Source organism: Dasypus novemcinctus, chromosome 2, assembly GCF_030445035.2.
Source record: "Dasypus novemcinctus isolate mDasNov1 chromosome 2, mDasNov1.1.hap2, whole genome shotgun sequence".
NCBI classification, from domain to species: Eukaryota; Metazoa; Chordata; class Mammalia; order Cingulata; family Dasypodidae; genus Dasypus; species Dasypus novemcinctus.
In genome coordinates this window covers 52,858,314-52,872,336 of record NC_080674.1, presented here as the reverse complement: position 1 = coordinate 52,872,336, position 14,023 = coordinate 52,858,314, and the positions used below count along the sequence as shown (strand labels likewise).

General features: G+C 38.0%; 1 protein-coding gene across 2 annotated transcripts in view; it reads right to left on the bottom strand.

Moving 5' to 3' along the window:
- ITGA1 (integrin subunit alpha 1) overlaps window positions 1–14,023 on the bottom strand; it is a 186,422-nt gene that overhangs the window by 72,987 nt on the left and 99,412 nt on the right. For both annotated transcript variants that reach the window (XR_009188370.2, XM_058308837.1), the window contains exons 7-8: window positions 8,399–8,547; window positions 4,185–4,335 (exon numbers count right to left, since the gene is read on the bottom strand). Coding sequence is in view for 1 of the 2 variants with exons in the window: in XM_058308837.1 (XP_058164820.1) it covers window positions 4,185–4,335; window positions 8,399–8,547 (300 nt within the window). In the remaining variant the exon portion in view is untranslated. The remainder of the gene's footprint in view (window positions 1–4,184; window positions 4,336–8,398; window positions 8,548–14,023) is intronic.

The following is a 14,023-nucleotide window of genomic DNA, read 5'->3' as shown; positions in this document are numbered from 1 at the left end:
AAATATGTATAAGGAAAAATTGTGAAAACGTATGGACATGCATGATTTATGTTCTTCATTGTGAAGTGAATGTTATCAGACATTCAGTGGTATATGTAACAGAGAAGCATGGATAAAGGTCAGTAGGGAAAATGGACAGGGGACATAATTAAAGAATAAAAAGAGTGTGCAAATACAGTATGTGCTGATATTGCTTGAGAAAAATATAAGAACAAAGAAACTCCAGGAGATAAAGTAACACACATAAACTTTTGAACTATTTTGTGTCACAGAATAACAATGAAAATAGAGAAATGTATTTTGTTCTTTTATCCAAGTGTCTGGGAGCTTGCAAAAACACTATTTTCTATGAATGAGAAAAGATACAGATTAAAAGTTATAACTCATTTCTGTTTCATTCAATACTGATTCAGCAAGCCAGGATGGTTGGTAATCTGCAAATATTTACCTGACACAGATATTCAGAAATGAAGCTCCCTTGAGGCAGACATATCAAATAGAGTATACAATTTATTTACATATAGTACAGTGTCATCTGTGTGTAAATAAATGAAATTCTAAGGTGCTTTCTAACCTCTTATTTTTATTTGAATGCTGTGGATGATAAATACTACATAGCCATTATAATCTAAGCTTAGATTTAGTCATTATCATTTAAGATTAGCATCTCAATATAAAATGGGCCTCTGCTAACAATGTCTAATTTCCTCAAGTAATGCAAATAGTAAGATCATTTAATGGAGACCTCAAAACCAGCTCTGTGCCCTCATCAAATTTTAAAGTATAACAGGAAATGTTCACAGTTTTATCACAGAGTGCTTCTATTTTCAATGGTTACTCCCTTTTAGGTGCTGTTTCCCTTCACAAAACATATCCCTATGGTGTTCAGGACCAAACGGTTAGTAACAAAAATGCATAGAGGTCCAGGTAATCACTGGGCCAGACTCCCAGGGATATCTGATCATGTCCAGCATATGTGGCCTTCTAGAAATGCCTAAAACAGAACTTTCTGTGTTAAAGCACACATACAAAAAGGAAGTAGAATAACTGTCTTACTTGCTAGGATGGCCAAAAATGAAAATACATGGTTCACTGAGGAAAAGATACATGAATTATGAAAAATAACTAATTGCTGCTAAAGTTAATTTTCCCTATATATGTTCATTTCTATCACTAATTCATAGATTAAACTGGGAATGCAACTCATGACTTTATAGTTCTCTGTGGAACAATGTAATCATGAGAGCAATGTTTGACCAAATGGGAAGCAAAATTGGATCAACTAGGGATCCAAAGGGAAATAGTGACTGAAGGGCAGAAAATATTGAATACATATCCAGATATAATTTAAACACAAGTTTCATTTAACATTAAAAAGATATTTGTTGTCTTTCCAGTAAGGTTTACCTGATAGCCTAATTCTGATATCTACTACTGTTCATGGCCTACATCTACAGTACCTGGAAGGCCAGAATTTACTCTCTAGTGGCAAGAGGATATCTGATATCCAGCTGTCTGGGACAAACTGGGCTAGTATGGGCTTTGTATAGAGAACAGACTAGTCATAGACTCTGTTTCTACCATTTAGACAGTATCTCGGAGTGAAGGGTGGGCAAGATGGGATTATTCTCATCCATGAAAGGGATCAAAATAGTCATATTGTAGTAATAGGAGAGGCAATATATGTATTGATAATAATTGGCAAAAGATCATTTATAAAAGTTACAAAAAGGAAGAGAGAAATAATGAGATGTTTGGAAAAAAATTATTTTACATCTTGTAACCCAAATGCAAAAGGAAACATTGAAGTCAGAAGTTAATTGCTGTTTTTAATCACACCAATTGGTTATAAAGTAAGGAGTCCAGCCACGTTGACCCTAGCAAGCACTGAATCAGTTGTGTTCCAGGACTTAGTCATAGGTGGATCTTCCTTTTGCTTCCCCTCCTTTGATAAGATGAGGTGGGTGGCTCACTGTTCATAATTTTGAAATGAAAGAAGGAAACCTCACTGATGGAATGCTTAGAAAACATTGTGGATAATATCTGATTATTACTTTCTATAAATAAAAAGAATGTTGTTGAAAATCATTTTTGGCTGAACTCTCAGAGTTTCGAAATTTTTTTATTCCCTGACATTTAAAAAAAACAAAAACATGCAAAATAATTCATTTAGGAAGACAGAGAAGGTCCCCCTCCCTTCCCTAAGCTAATGGTACATTGTAAGGAATCAGGAGTGAAAAAGTTAGAAAGGAAGGCTACACACAGCTGTTGATTCAGAGACTAAGAGTAGATTTTATAACCTAAGGGGGGCTCTCTGAAGATTTATGGGCAAGAGTATGACACAATTTGTCTTTTTCTTCTAATTCTAAAATACTATGATTTTATGTAGTTGCAAATTCCTTGAGCTAAGGATCCTTAAAAAAATAGTATTACTATTTATTGAGTATGTAACCTGCTACTTTGCTAGATATTTTCACAGTTATTATCTTATTGATTCTCTATGTATGAGAGAGCAAGAGCTAGAACTAGAACTAGAGCTGGAACTATATATATATATATATATATATATAGAACTATATATATATATATATATATGGAGAGAGAGAGAGAGAAAGGGAGAGAAGACAAATAATGGCTTGTGCTTGGTGGCTCTGTGCTGGTGACTTTCTGCTCTAGTATAAAAAGCAGGAGGAGATGGAGAGGACTGTGGGGCTCTATGGGAGCTTGGGGGAGTCAGGGGAAACAGTGAGGATAGCCCTGCTATGCCACAGAGGGGAGAACTGTGGCAGCAGGAGAGAGAAATGGGGAGCGGAGAGAGCAGCCCGGGGCAGCAGGTCATACACTGAGTCAAGGCTGGACTCCGGAGACTGCCATGTGGACTAGTCTTGTGGACTTGCTGGATCTCAGTTTCCTTTTTTATAAGGTAGGGGAAATAAAAGCTGCCCTACCCTATCTGGGGTGCCCTGAGAAACAAGAACAGAATGCGGCACAAAAATAAGAAAGCTCTGTAAGTTACTGAAATTACTTTCCATGCTTGAATGGTAGGATTGTTATGCCTCTTTGTCTGAATGTCCATTTCCATGGGGTGGCACCATGAAGACTGGGTCAATGAACCTCAAGAAGCCATTAGAAATTGATTCAAAAAAAGAGTCAGTAAAAAGATCTGCAAAGCAGTCACACAGATGATCTCTGTTTTCCACATATTGATATACAACTGTTCCTAATAATGTATTGCTTTGTCTTTATACATGATTTCTGACGAATGGCACAATGTACTTTATATATGATATTTTCTACATCACCAAGAGTAGGCTAAGTTTTCCCATCTTTTTCTCTGGCCCTGGCCCTGTTCAGCTTTCGTGTAATCATGGGAAAACACGTTTTTATAGCTGCTGGCTACTTCACATTTGTTGCACAGAAGAAGTGGCTCTGAAGAGAGTGAATGAACAACGATAATTATCACCTGATTCCTCCCCATTCCAACAAGAAGTGGCATGTGGATAGGGTCACCTGTAATTACACAGCCACGTAAAAAATCTTGCCAGTCATAGCTGAAGCTTTTCTCTTGAAAGTCAACTGCTGCCCAAGCAAGTAAAAAAATTTGGCAAACTTCTTCTTTCCTACAACTCTTCGAGTTGTAAGTATGAACATATCATTCTGAACTTTTAATAGATTATTATAAGATTCATGTACTGATCTTGCACCCACCGGAATTGCAAGAAGGAATATTATTTAGCAGCAAGGTATTTATTACCAGTTATATCTTTTCCGTTCCCCCTCTCTCTCCACCTCCTTTCCTACTCCCTCCTTCCCTCCCTCCTCCCTTCCTTCCACTTCCATCCTTGTTTTTCCTCCTTCCCACACTCTTTCCCTCCTCTTCTCCTTCTCTGTTTCCTCCCTATTTCTGTCCCTTTCTTTCTCTTGCCCTTCCTTCCTTCGTCTTAGTGTCTTTCCTTCCTCCATTCACCCTTCCTTATTTGCTTCCTTACTTTCTTTCAAGAATTGTTTATGGAGTGCCTGTTGGGCCTGGCACTGTGCTGAGCACTGAGAACCCAATCCTCCCTCAAGTGGAGAAAAGCTTCCTCTTCAACCTTGTTTGTGTAACTCTCGGGAAATCGCCATGACAGGCATGCAGCTCTCGACTTCATTCAGAGTCTGAAAACTCTCTCTAGCGATTTACTTACAGCAATGGCGAACCTCTGTATGTTTTCATCTTCACAGTCTTGGATGACCTTACTCAGTCGGTGGTTGTCGTGGGACTCACCATCAGTCACAATAACCATGATTTTTTTAACCCCTCTTCGGGCACCCCGGGCTTCTGTGAAAGCTTCTTTCCTGAATGAAACAGAGGCAAATAAAACACCATCCCAGAAGATAAGGTAAGGCAATAAACAAAACTGAAATGCCGACAGCTCTAGGTAGCCAGTGTTTTTCCTCCAAGATCAACATCGATACACATTGTTCAAGCTGGGAAGCATGATGATCATTATTTGTAATAGTTTAGATTTATTCCAGATGGTAGAGAGGTCACCGTTTTGCTAGCCTCCACATATCCCATATACAAAAGGCAGCGGCATTTTATTCTTTGGAAACTTCAAAGGGAGGATGTGACTGGTGCATACATCTGATGTTGAGAAGGTCAGTTTTGTAAATACTCTCCCAGCCACTCCTTCCTCTATAAACACTCCTTCTCTTGCATGACAGGACTCTTTCCTTCTGCTGCTGGCAGAAGCATTTGCTTCACTCCTCACTTCCCTCCACAACTACTCTGATATTTGTAGAACAGCTTGGGAATCCCGTGAGCTGAGATGAGAGAGAACAGAATATTTGGTGTGGCTGCAAGAGCCTGAGAATGTTCTGGGTAAGGGGGAAAAAAGTCAGTCACAGGAATTAAAGGCTACAGATGGCAGCGGTCTGAGTCAGTGTCTGAGTAGTTGGCTGGGTTATAGAGGTCAAGGATGGGTTGGGATAGGTACAAACTGGTCTGAGCTAGGACACAGATTGCCTGCTGGGGTAAGTGGGAGGAGGTGCAGAGAAAGGAATTTTAATTTAATTCAACAATCATTTAGGAAAGAGATGCAAGATAGAGGAAATGGACAAGTTTTTATTTATTTCATGTGTTCTATACACACACTTTCTTCCTCTCTACTACTTCCTTTTACTCAATGAATTTTCTTCCTTGGAGCCTTGGAAAAGAACAGTACATCTTACTTGAGTTTAAAACATTGAGAGCACTTCACGTATATTTTTAGATTTTGATATAAAGTGAAGTATTCATTGCACTAAATATGAAACATTTAAATATTTCATTTTGGTCATGAGGAAAAATAGCTGCACTGTGAGATATACCAAAGAAACACCTCTTTTAACCTAACAATCCAGCCTATACAATTCACAATTATCCAATAGATACACAGTGATTACACAGTAATAGGTGTCTTGTGAACTGAGGGAGAGGAAGCTGGTGATGTGGATAAAGGAAACTTTACTTGTGATTATTTTTCCTTTACAAGGATTTGAAGCCAATATGGCAAAAAGTTAAGTGCCAGTTCTGTGTGGTGGATACATGGGATTTTGTTGTAGTATTTTTTGTATTTTTCTATTTTTCTTAAACTTTTCAAAAGACTAAAAAATAAATTGAAACATTGCACCAAAGGGCTGTATATTTCTGCTCTCCAGACTGTACAGATAGATTTTTTGACTTCTTTAAATGCACTAACAAAGGTGAAAACAAATATTCGAGGCTGGTCTTTAAAAGAAGTATGGACATCGATATCATGTGAGATTCCATCCTTTTTTGGACTTCTAATCATCAGAGGATCATGAAAACTTACTAATCAAGGCCATAATGGAATGAACAGCAGCAGAAGGAGATGATTAAGCAAACTTTTTTGCAATAAATCTGATAGCTCAGAAACTGGGGCTGGCTTTATATAATATAAAATATGATTGACTGGACTTCTGAATGCACCCTTTTCTGTTTCAAATATATTGCCCATTAATTTTCCTTGTCTCCAAAACAACACTACCCAGTGTCCTCTCTTGGAATTAAACATTTACCATCCTGCACACTTTTTAATATGCATACATCCCAGGAGGATCCCTCCCCCCTGAGACAGGGAGAATACAGGCTTTATGATTAGACACTGTAAACCTACTGAAAGGAAAGAAAATTTGAGACATAGGGAGAAAGGAACACACACAAAAATATCGTGAGCTGGGAGACACTGGAAATGGAGGTAAAAGATTCTAAAAATTTAAAATATTGTTTGCAACTGGCATTGCCTAAAAGGAATAAGAAAGTAATTAAAATATACTTAAAGATGAAAAACTAATATACAAGAACACTTATTAACATCTCATCAAATTTTTATTTATATCCTGTGGCAGTTTGAGAGTATTTATGAATCCTAAAAAGCGAAGGATTATTTCTCTGGGTGTGATACCCTTTGATTGTATTAGATTGAACTGAGTTGTCTTTGATTCAATTATCTGTTAAGATCTGGGCTTTGATTCAACCACATCAGTAAGGTGTGACTCAGTTTGAGTCCCTGCCCTCTTGGTGGGCTGATATAAAGAGACACTCACTCAAGAAGACACTCACGTGAGAAAAGGAAAAGAACTTTGCCATGGGACAGAAAGGAAAAGGCTCTAACAGCTAAAGGCCACGGGGGAGAGATGAGCCACTCACCTGTTAGTTTGCAGCTGGCATAGGAAGCCCTGACAGAGGAGCCCTAACCAGGAGAGAGAGAGGACTAGAAACCCGGAGGGAAAGGGGAGACCAGGCAGAGGTTAGCAAACATCTTGCTTCAACATGTAGCAACTGACTTTGGTGAGAAAGCAACCTTGAGTTGGACTTTTTAGGGCCTTGTAACTATGACTTTTTACCCCAAATAAATACTATTTATAAAAGCCAACAGATTACTGATACTTTGCATTGGCACCCCTTTGGCAGACTAATACATATTGAAAACCCAATAATCAGTGTGTCGTTCTTCAGTTAGACCCTTTCTGAATCACAGGTTCAAAAACCATATAGGGGTATGGTATTTAGAATGGTACTTATGCAGGAGCAAAAGCAGCTAGAGTATTTCTTCTGTTAGTATTCAACGATGAATATTCATTCTTAAGTGGTTGCCTTGGAAAATGCAGAGCTACCTACAGGCTCAGAGCTTTCAAATAACCTTTTGATTTACTTTGAATGTGTGGCCACATTTAGTGTATTATTTAAGAAGGTGCGTTCAATACACCTAGACTTGTAAGTGCTTTGTACATGCAAATAGGTGTTCCCATGGGCAGGTAAATATAAAATTACCCCCATTTTTTGTGGTTATTGTCTCTTGGGCCCCGAAAAACTAGAACCACATGCTTTTCTAACATTTATGAGTCTAGAGCAGCACATGAAATTTTAACAATTTGAATACCTAACCCATTCTTTGGTTTATACACATGAACTACTTTTAACACTCAAAACACTGATCTTCATGGGAAGAAATGAAGTGAGAGCTAAGAATCAGCTCTTAAAATCAATGAGAGTCCCGAAATTATAGATATTTAACAGAAGATTCTTAACATCAGTCAACTATTTATTAGCTTTCCTTTGATTTTGGTATTGTTTAGTTTTAGTTTAGGAACTTACCAGCTTTAGAAGTGACCAAAGAGGGAGACAGCAGATCAGAGCTGAATGAGTTAGGAAAAGTACAGAAAAAGAAATATTCTATATTGTAAGAAGAGGACAATCTGTAGATTCTTACAGAATGAAATCCATCTACAGAGTAGGTAATATGTTCTGCATTATGGAAGCTGCAGAATGGAGGAAAGGGTGTAATCTGGAAGGAATTTAGAGAAAGTAAGAAAGGAGAGAACATTACAAACCATCAAAGCTTTCCTACCTCTTTGAGTCTTTGCACTGAAAATCAATTCAAGTATGACAACATTTAATTTGGCCTCAAATTAAATGATTCTTATTTGGAAGTTTCAATAATTCTGAATCAATACTGAAAAATATGTAGACATCCTAGGATATAAACATATATTGAGTAACCGTAGGCTACTATTTAAAGAAGTATTTTAGACAGAGACTCCTCAAGGCTGAAAATATAGATGAAAGAGGGAAGTATTTACTAATATTAAGTCTTAGTGCCCAAAATCACGATACAATAGAATAGAGTGATTTTTTTTTCCTGACTATAATATCCATCAATTAAATCCTTAGAATAACAGGGAAAGTCAAGAAGGGTGGTAAGATTGTATTATAAAGATCCTGACCCTGCAACTAAGAGCTGACCAGTTGAATCTGGTTTAAAACAAGCTGTTCTTAAGATATTATCAAGATAAATGTGCAAGCATTTAATTTTGGGTAGTCTTTTACTTTGGCTTATTTTTTTCATCCACATACCTTGCTCTGTCTATTCCGAGAGCTGTCATAGTCTGGCGGCCACCTCTCTGGACTATTTTCTTTGCTGCAATGAGTACCTCTTCTGTTGATGAATACTTATTGAGGTTGAATTCATGGGTAACGTTTTCTCCATACTGTACAATTCCAACCTGAAATATCAAGCCACTGCAAGTTATCCATCTCGAAAGATCCTGATATTGAATTGTCTTCAGTTTAAACTTATAGATCGTAGGAAATATATATATATATATATATTTTAAAGATTTATTTATTTCTCTCCCCTCCCCCCGCCCCAGTTGTTTGTTCTCTGTGTCTATTTGCTGTGTGTTCTTCTTTGTCTGCTTCTGTTGTCAGCAGCACGGGAATCTGTGTTTCTTTTTGCTGCATCATCTTGTTGTGTCAGCTCTCCATGTGTGTGGTGCCACTCCTGGGCAGGCTGCAGTTTTGCACTGGGTGGCTCTCTTTATGGGGTGCATTCCTTGCGCGTGGGGCTCCCCTATGCAGGGACACCCCTGCGTGTCACGGCACTCTTTGCACGCATCAGCACTGCACATGGGCCAATGAGTTAAAAAATCTGTCAGTGTACAAATCCTTCTGCCCTGTCAGCAATGGACATTGTCATCCTGTAGATATTCACAGCCCAAAGAACAAAAATAAAGAGCTGTTATTAAACTCTTTTCTTTCTGCTCCCAGGACACACTCAGCTCCTGCCCTTCTCAGCTTATTCATAGGTACATTTGCCTTTGTGTGGCGCACTACCCTGCCTCTCAGCCGCTACTCAGAGCAGGCCTCCTTCCTATCACTTGTTTTCAAGTCTCAGCTTAAATCTCACTTCTGAGAGGACTTCCTGGGTCCCCATTGTAAATTAGGCCCCAGGTCATAGTAGCTAATAACATTTTTCCTTTACAGCCCCTTTCCCAGTTCACAATTGTACGTTTATTTCAATGATCAAGTGTTTCATATCCTTCTCTCCTTCTAGCTGAAAAGCTCTGTGAAGGTGGAGACCACATCAGTCTACTACTGGTAAAGCGGGCTCTGGCACTTGCTTTATAGCCAAACGTATTTCCAAGTGACACAAAATGTCAGTGTCTACCTTCTGTCCTCCACTGCTGATATCTCTGTCAGAGAGCTTTAGGCTTAATTAAATTCCTAATTTATAAATATATTTCCACAGGTAGGTCTTGGAAACAAGAAGCATATGCTGGTATTTGCAAAAACAAATAAGAGAACTCCAAAATTTACACTATTATAACCTTTGCACTACCTTTTAGAGCACACTCAATATTTTGGAACAATTATTCATACTTACTCAATGAACTCAAGTAGCTAACTGTATGTGTAGTGGGCTACCATAGAGAATATGTTTCAACAAACAAACATGTAAATAGATCATGTTAAAAAGAAAAAGAATATATGAATCCTTCCTTAAAGTTTCTTGGTTGGGTATAAGACATAAAGAATATATACAAGTGTAAGATAAGGTTTGCATTATAAACAGAGTGAACATGCAATCTGCCCAATTCATGTATGTATTAGTCCTGCTCTTCTGAGAATATATCTTTCTCCCAAAATCCTTCACCATTTGTCCCAAGACCATGTGCTATTATGTTTGGAATAAAGTTTATCAGAAGCCCCTTTGGAAACAAAGTAGGATACACCAACAAATTATACACAAAATAATGAAATGGATGAGGTTATATCTGTCTCTACCCCCTTCCCCCTGCCCCCCTCAATTCAGGCTATTTCCTTGAATTATAGTTAAGTATGATAAACGGTTGTCTCTTTATTACCCCCACATAGATTTAAAATTCTTTTCTCCAAAGACCCTACAGCTTCTGATCAGTAATCCCGGGAGACATTGAATAATTATTAATGGAAAACACAGAGATTTGACATTTTCTTTGTGTATATAAATGCTCAGCACAAATAAAAGTGAAATGATTTTATGTTATTTAGATAATCATTATGCCTACTTGTAGACGCCAAGATGAATACATGCTGTTGTGAAAGTTAATAGTTCACCCATTCAGAATGTCTTCCAAAGTCTGCTTTGTTTTTATTTCCCTTTGTCTTTATTTGTTTAAGCAGGAGGCTGAAGAACTTTGAAAGTTTCCATTCTCACTCCTGCCATTATTTTTGGAAAATTTAGCATCTACTCGTATAATTTATTGAACACCCTTGTCTCTCATTTCTTTGACCTCTTTTCTTCAGAAATCCTTTCCTCTAACTCAGTTAGTTTCCCAGTCCCAAAGTCTTATCCTTGACCTTGTCATCTGGAAAAATTACAGCACCTCAATCTCAATCTCAATTTAAAGCATTCTTTTTTTCTGACCATTAACTTCAGCCCATTTACCTACTACATTAATTCTTTGACCATATCAAGACCTCCAATTAATTCATTGACCCTACCAATTTTTTCTGTACTCAGTCTAGATTCTATGGCCCATGACCAAAATCAGTTACTTCTAAACATTTAACTCCTTTAACCTTTTCCCCTTCCATTATACCCACTTGGCTAACTCCCAATGCTGGTTAAACCTATACACCTTCTCTGTGTGTGCTTCTGTGATGCTGAATGTTGGAGCTCCCCTCCTAGATCAGGCTGAAACTGGGACTCATCTGAAATTATATCTTGCCTGTCCTCTGTGGCTGTTCTGTTTCGTTCCCCCAACTCCCTTACTATTTTCTTTTGGAAGTACCTCTTTAATTATCATCACCTGAACCCTTGTCTCAGGGTTTGCTTCTGGGGAACCTGATCTAAGACAGCTATTACATATGTTTACACATTCCTACCACATAGCCCAGGCCAGACAACATTGCCTTGCACCTGGTCCATGGTCTCTCGGCTGATGATCTTCTTCCTTCCAGTTCCATCATTTTGAAAGCCTTCTACATATTATTGGCAGATGAATTGTTGAGAAATTCTGCTTCCATCACATCACTTCCCTATTACCAAACCTCCAGTAACTCTACATTGCCTACATCAATTAATCTGAAACATAGTTTTAAAGACAAATTTTAAATTGATAAAAATTCAAGCTGCTCCTTGAAATACTAGACCTATAATTTAAAATCCAGCTTTATACCCCTGATCTGCAGACCTTCATCCTACCTTCTCCCTTTACCCTCATCTTGAATAATTTCCAAGATGAACTCAACCTCTAATAAACACCCTTCCCTGACCCTCCAATTAAGCTGATTCGGGCCCATTCTCGAAGATTCATTTCAAGTTCCACTTTTTTGCAAAACTTTTTCCATCTAGTTGCCAACGTAGCCCACGCCAATCTAGCCTTTCTTGGAACTCTATAGGGACAGATTGTCTGTCATGTTACTGTGAGTATTATGATTTTCTCAACAGTTTTGTGAGCATGCTTTATCTCCCTGACTACATTATGAGTTCTAAAAGGGCAAGAAGGGGGAAGAACATGGACTATGTCATAGCTTTTGGTGTTCTCTTATCCCTTACCACTGTTTTTCTTTGCTCACAGTTGACCCTCAAACATTCTTCCTAGATGACTGTAACATTTCACATAACCAAATGGAAAACTTAGATAGCAAGGGAATAATGATAAGCAGAAAAAGAGAGATACAAAGAAGTGTGGGAAATGAGAAGAGAAGGCAATGGAAACTCATATATCAGGGAAATGACATTCAGTGTAGGTTCCTGGCTGATACTAGGAGCTTATGTCCTTAGAAACCAGACAGAATAAGACTGATTATGAGTCTTTCCCAGAAAAGGGTGCCATTTATTAATTTTTATTTTCAGGGAAATGGTCAAATCACAAAACGAAAATTAGAAAACAAATTATATAATAACTCCCTATATAATACTTTCCTAAGGGCTGGTGAGGCCCTGTTCAGTTGAAATAGTTTCTGTCCCAGCCTTGATTATAAGTTAAGGCAGGTGAAGCAGAGTTGTACAAGCATAATGTATGTGTGTGTGTGTGTATGCAACAGAATCAATTAAATATTAGAACTAAATAAGATAAAAACTGAGTCGAGTAAGGAGTCAGAAGAAAAGAGGCTAACAAGCATATGTACTGCCTCACATTGAAAGAAGAGGATCCAATTTCTTAATGAGATACTCAGGTAAGGAAGAAAAAAAGGGTTATGGGAGTACTATGGGAGAAAGTAAAGCACTCTTGAGCCTGGAAAATATGTTAAGGGTGATAATTAAAAGAATTTGTGTTGTTAGAAATATTAAGAAACAGAAAACAACCAGTAAACATCATTGTTGACTTCAAGTAGCAAGTTCCACTGGAATGGTGCAAAGCCAGAGGGCAGAGGTCAGGTAGTGAGCTGGTGATAAGTGATGGAGATAGAAGGACTAGGCAGTATTTTCTAGGAATTTCTTATGAAATAGTAAAAGCTAAGCAGGGATGGCTGCTAAATGAAGCAATTGTGTAAGATGTGGGTATTCTGTAAGGCAGAATGAAAAGGGTGTTGCTTTGACATCAGTAAGAGGGTACAAAGACAATAACAAGAGATTCTTCTAATACAAAGTGTGGCAAAGTAGTCATAAGTACTACATAAGTTGTCTCAGAGACAACTGGAAGGAAAACATTTGTGGAAAAGGTATCTCTTGATGGGATATAGTTTGAACTTTTTGGTTAAGTAGAAAAAGACATAGGAATCTAATTACTACCTGAGCAGTTTGATATTATGGATGAATCCCAAAAAGAAACATTGGATTGTGTTTATCCTCTGATTTGTACCTGGGCATGACTGAGTTATCATTAGGGCATTGAGTCCCCACCTCTTGGGACTCACAGATTAAAGGCATGGCAAAGAACAGAGTTGTGTTTTTCTAATGTTGGAGTTTGATGCTGAAGATTTAAGCTGGAGCCCCAGGTAGTAAGCTCCCAGAGGAAAGAGAAGCCAGCCCCAGGAAGAAAGGAACCTTGAACCCAGAGAAAAGCAAGCCCCAGGTACATAGGAACCAAGGAAACCTGAACCCTCGCGGACGTCGACAGCCATTTTGCTCCAAACAGACTTTGGTGAGGGAAGTAACTTATACTTTATGGCCTGGTAACTTATGCTTTATGGCTCCTACCCCAAATAAATACCCTTTATAATGCCCAGCAGATTTTGCATCAGCACCCCTTGGCTGACTAATACACTACCTAAGGTCAAAGTGACACTAAGAGTTGATTCAGGCTACAGCATAAATCAGGAACACACATGGCTGTAGATTCTGTTACATTAACAGAGAGGTGTGTGACACTTAACAGAAACTTTCACTTAAACTTAAGAGTTAAAATCCTTTTATAAGCTAAGTTCTGGTATTAATATTTCCTTACTGTTTTCCGGGGAATATTAGTTTCTCTTTGTATGTTACTAGGTGTGATTTTTTAAAAAAGGGTTCCATGGTGAAATAATCTTGGAAAACAATGAGTAAACCAAAGTTAGGCATGTATATTTACTGCAAGGACATAGGGTGTCTGCATCTATCTACCTATTTATTCATTCATCCATCTATCCATCCACCCATCATGCATGTATATTAAGGAAAAAACGTTTCGAATGGTGCAAAAGAGTAAGGCTTTTTCTTAGTACTGGCCCCCAAATTCCTTTGAAGCAAATTCTTTTGAAAATGTTTTCAAAGTCCTTAATATGAAAATAAGC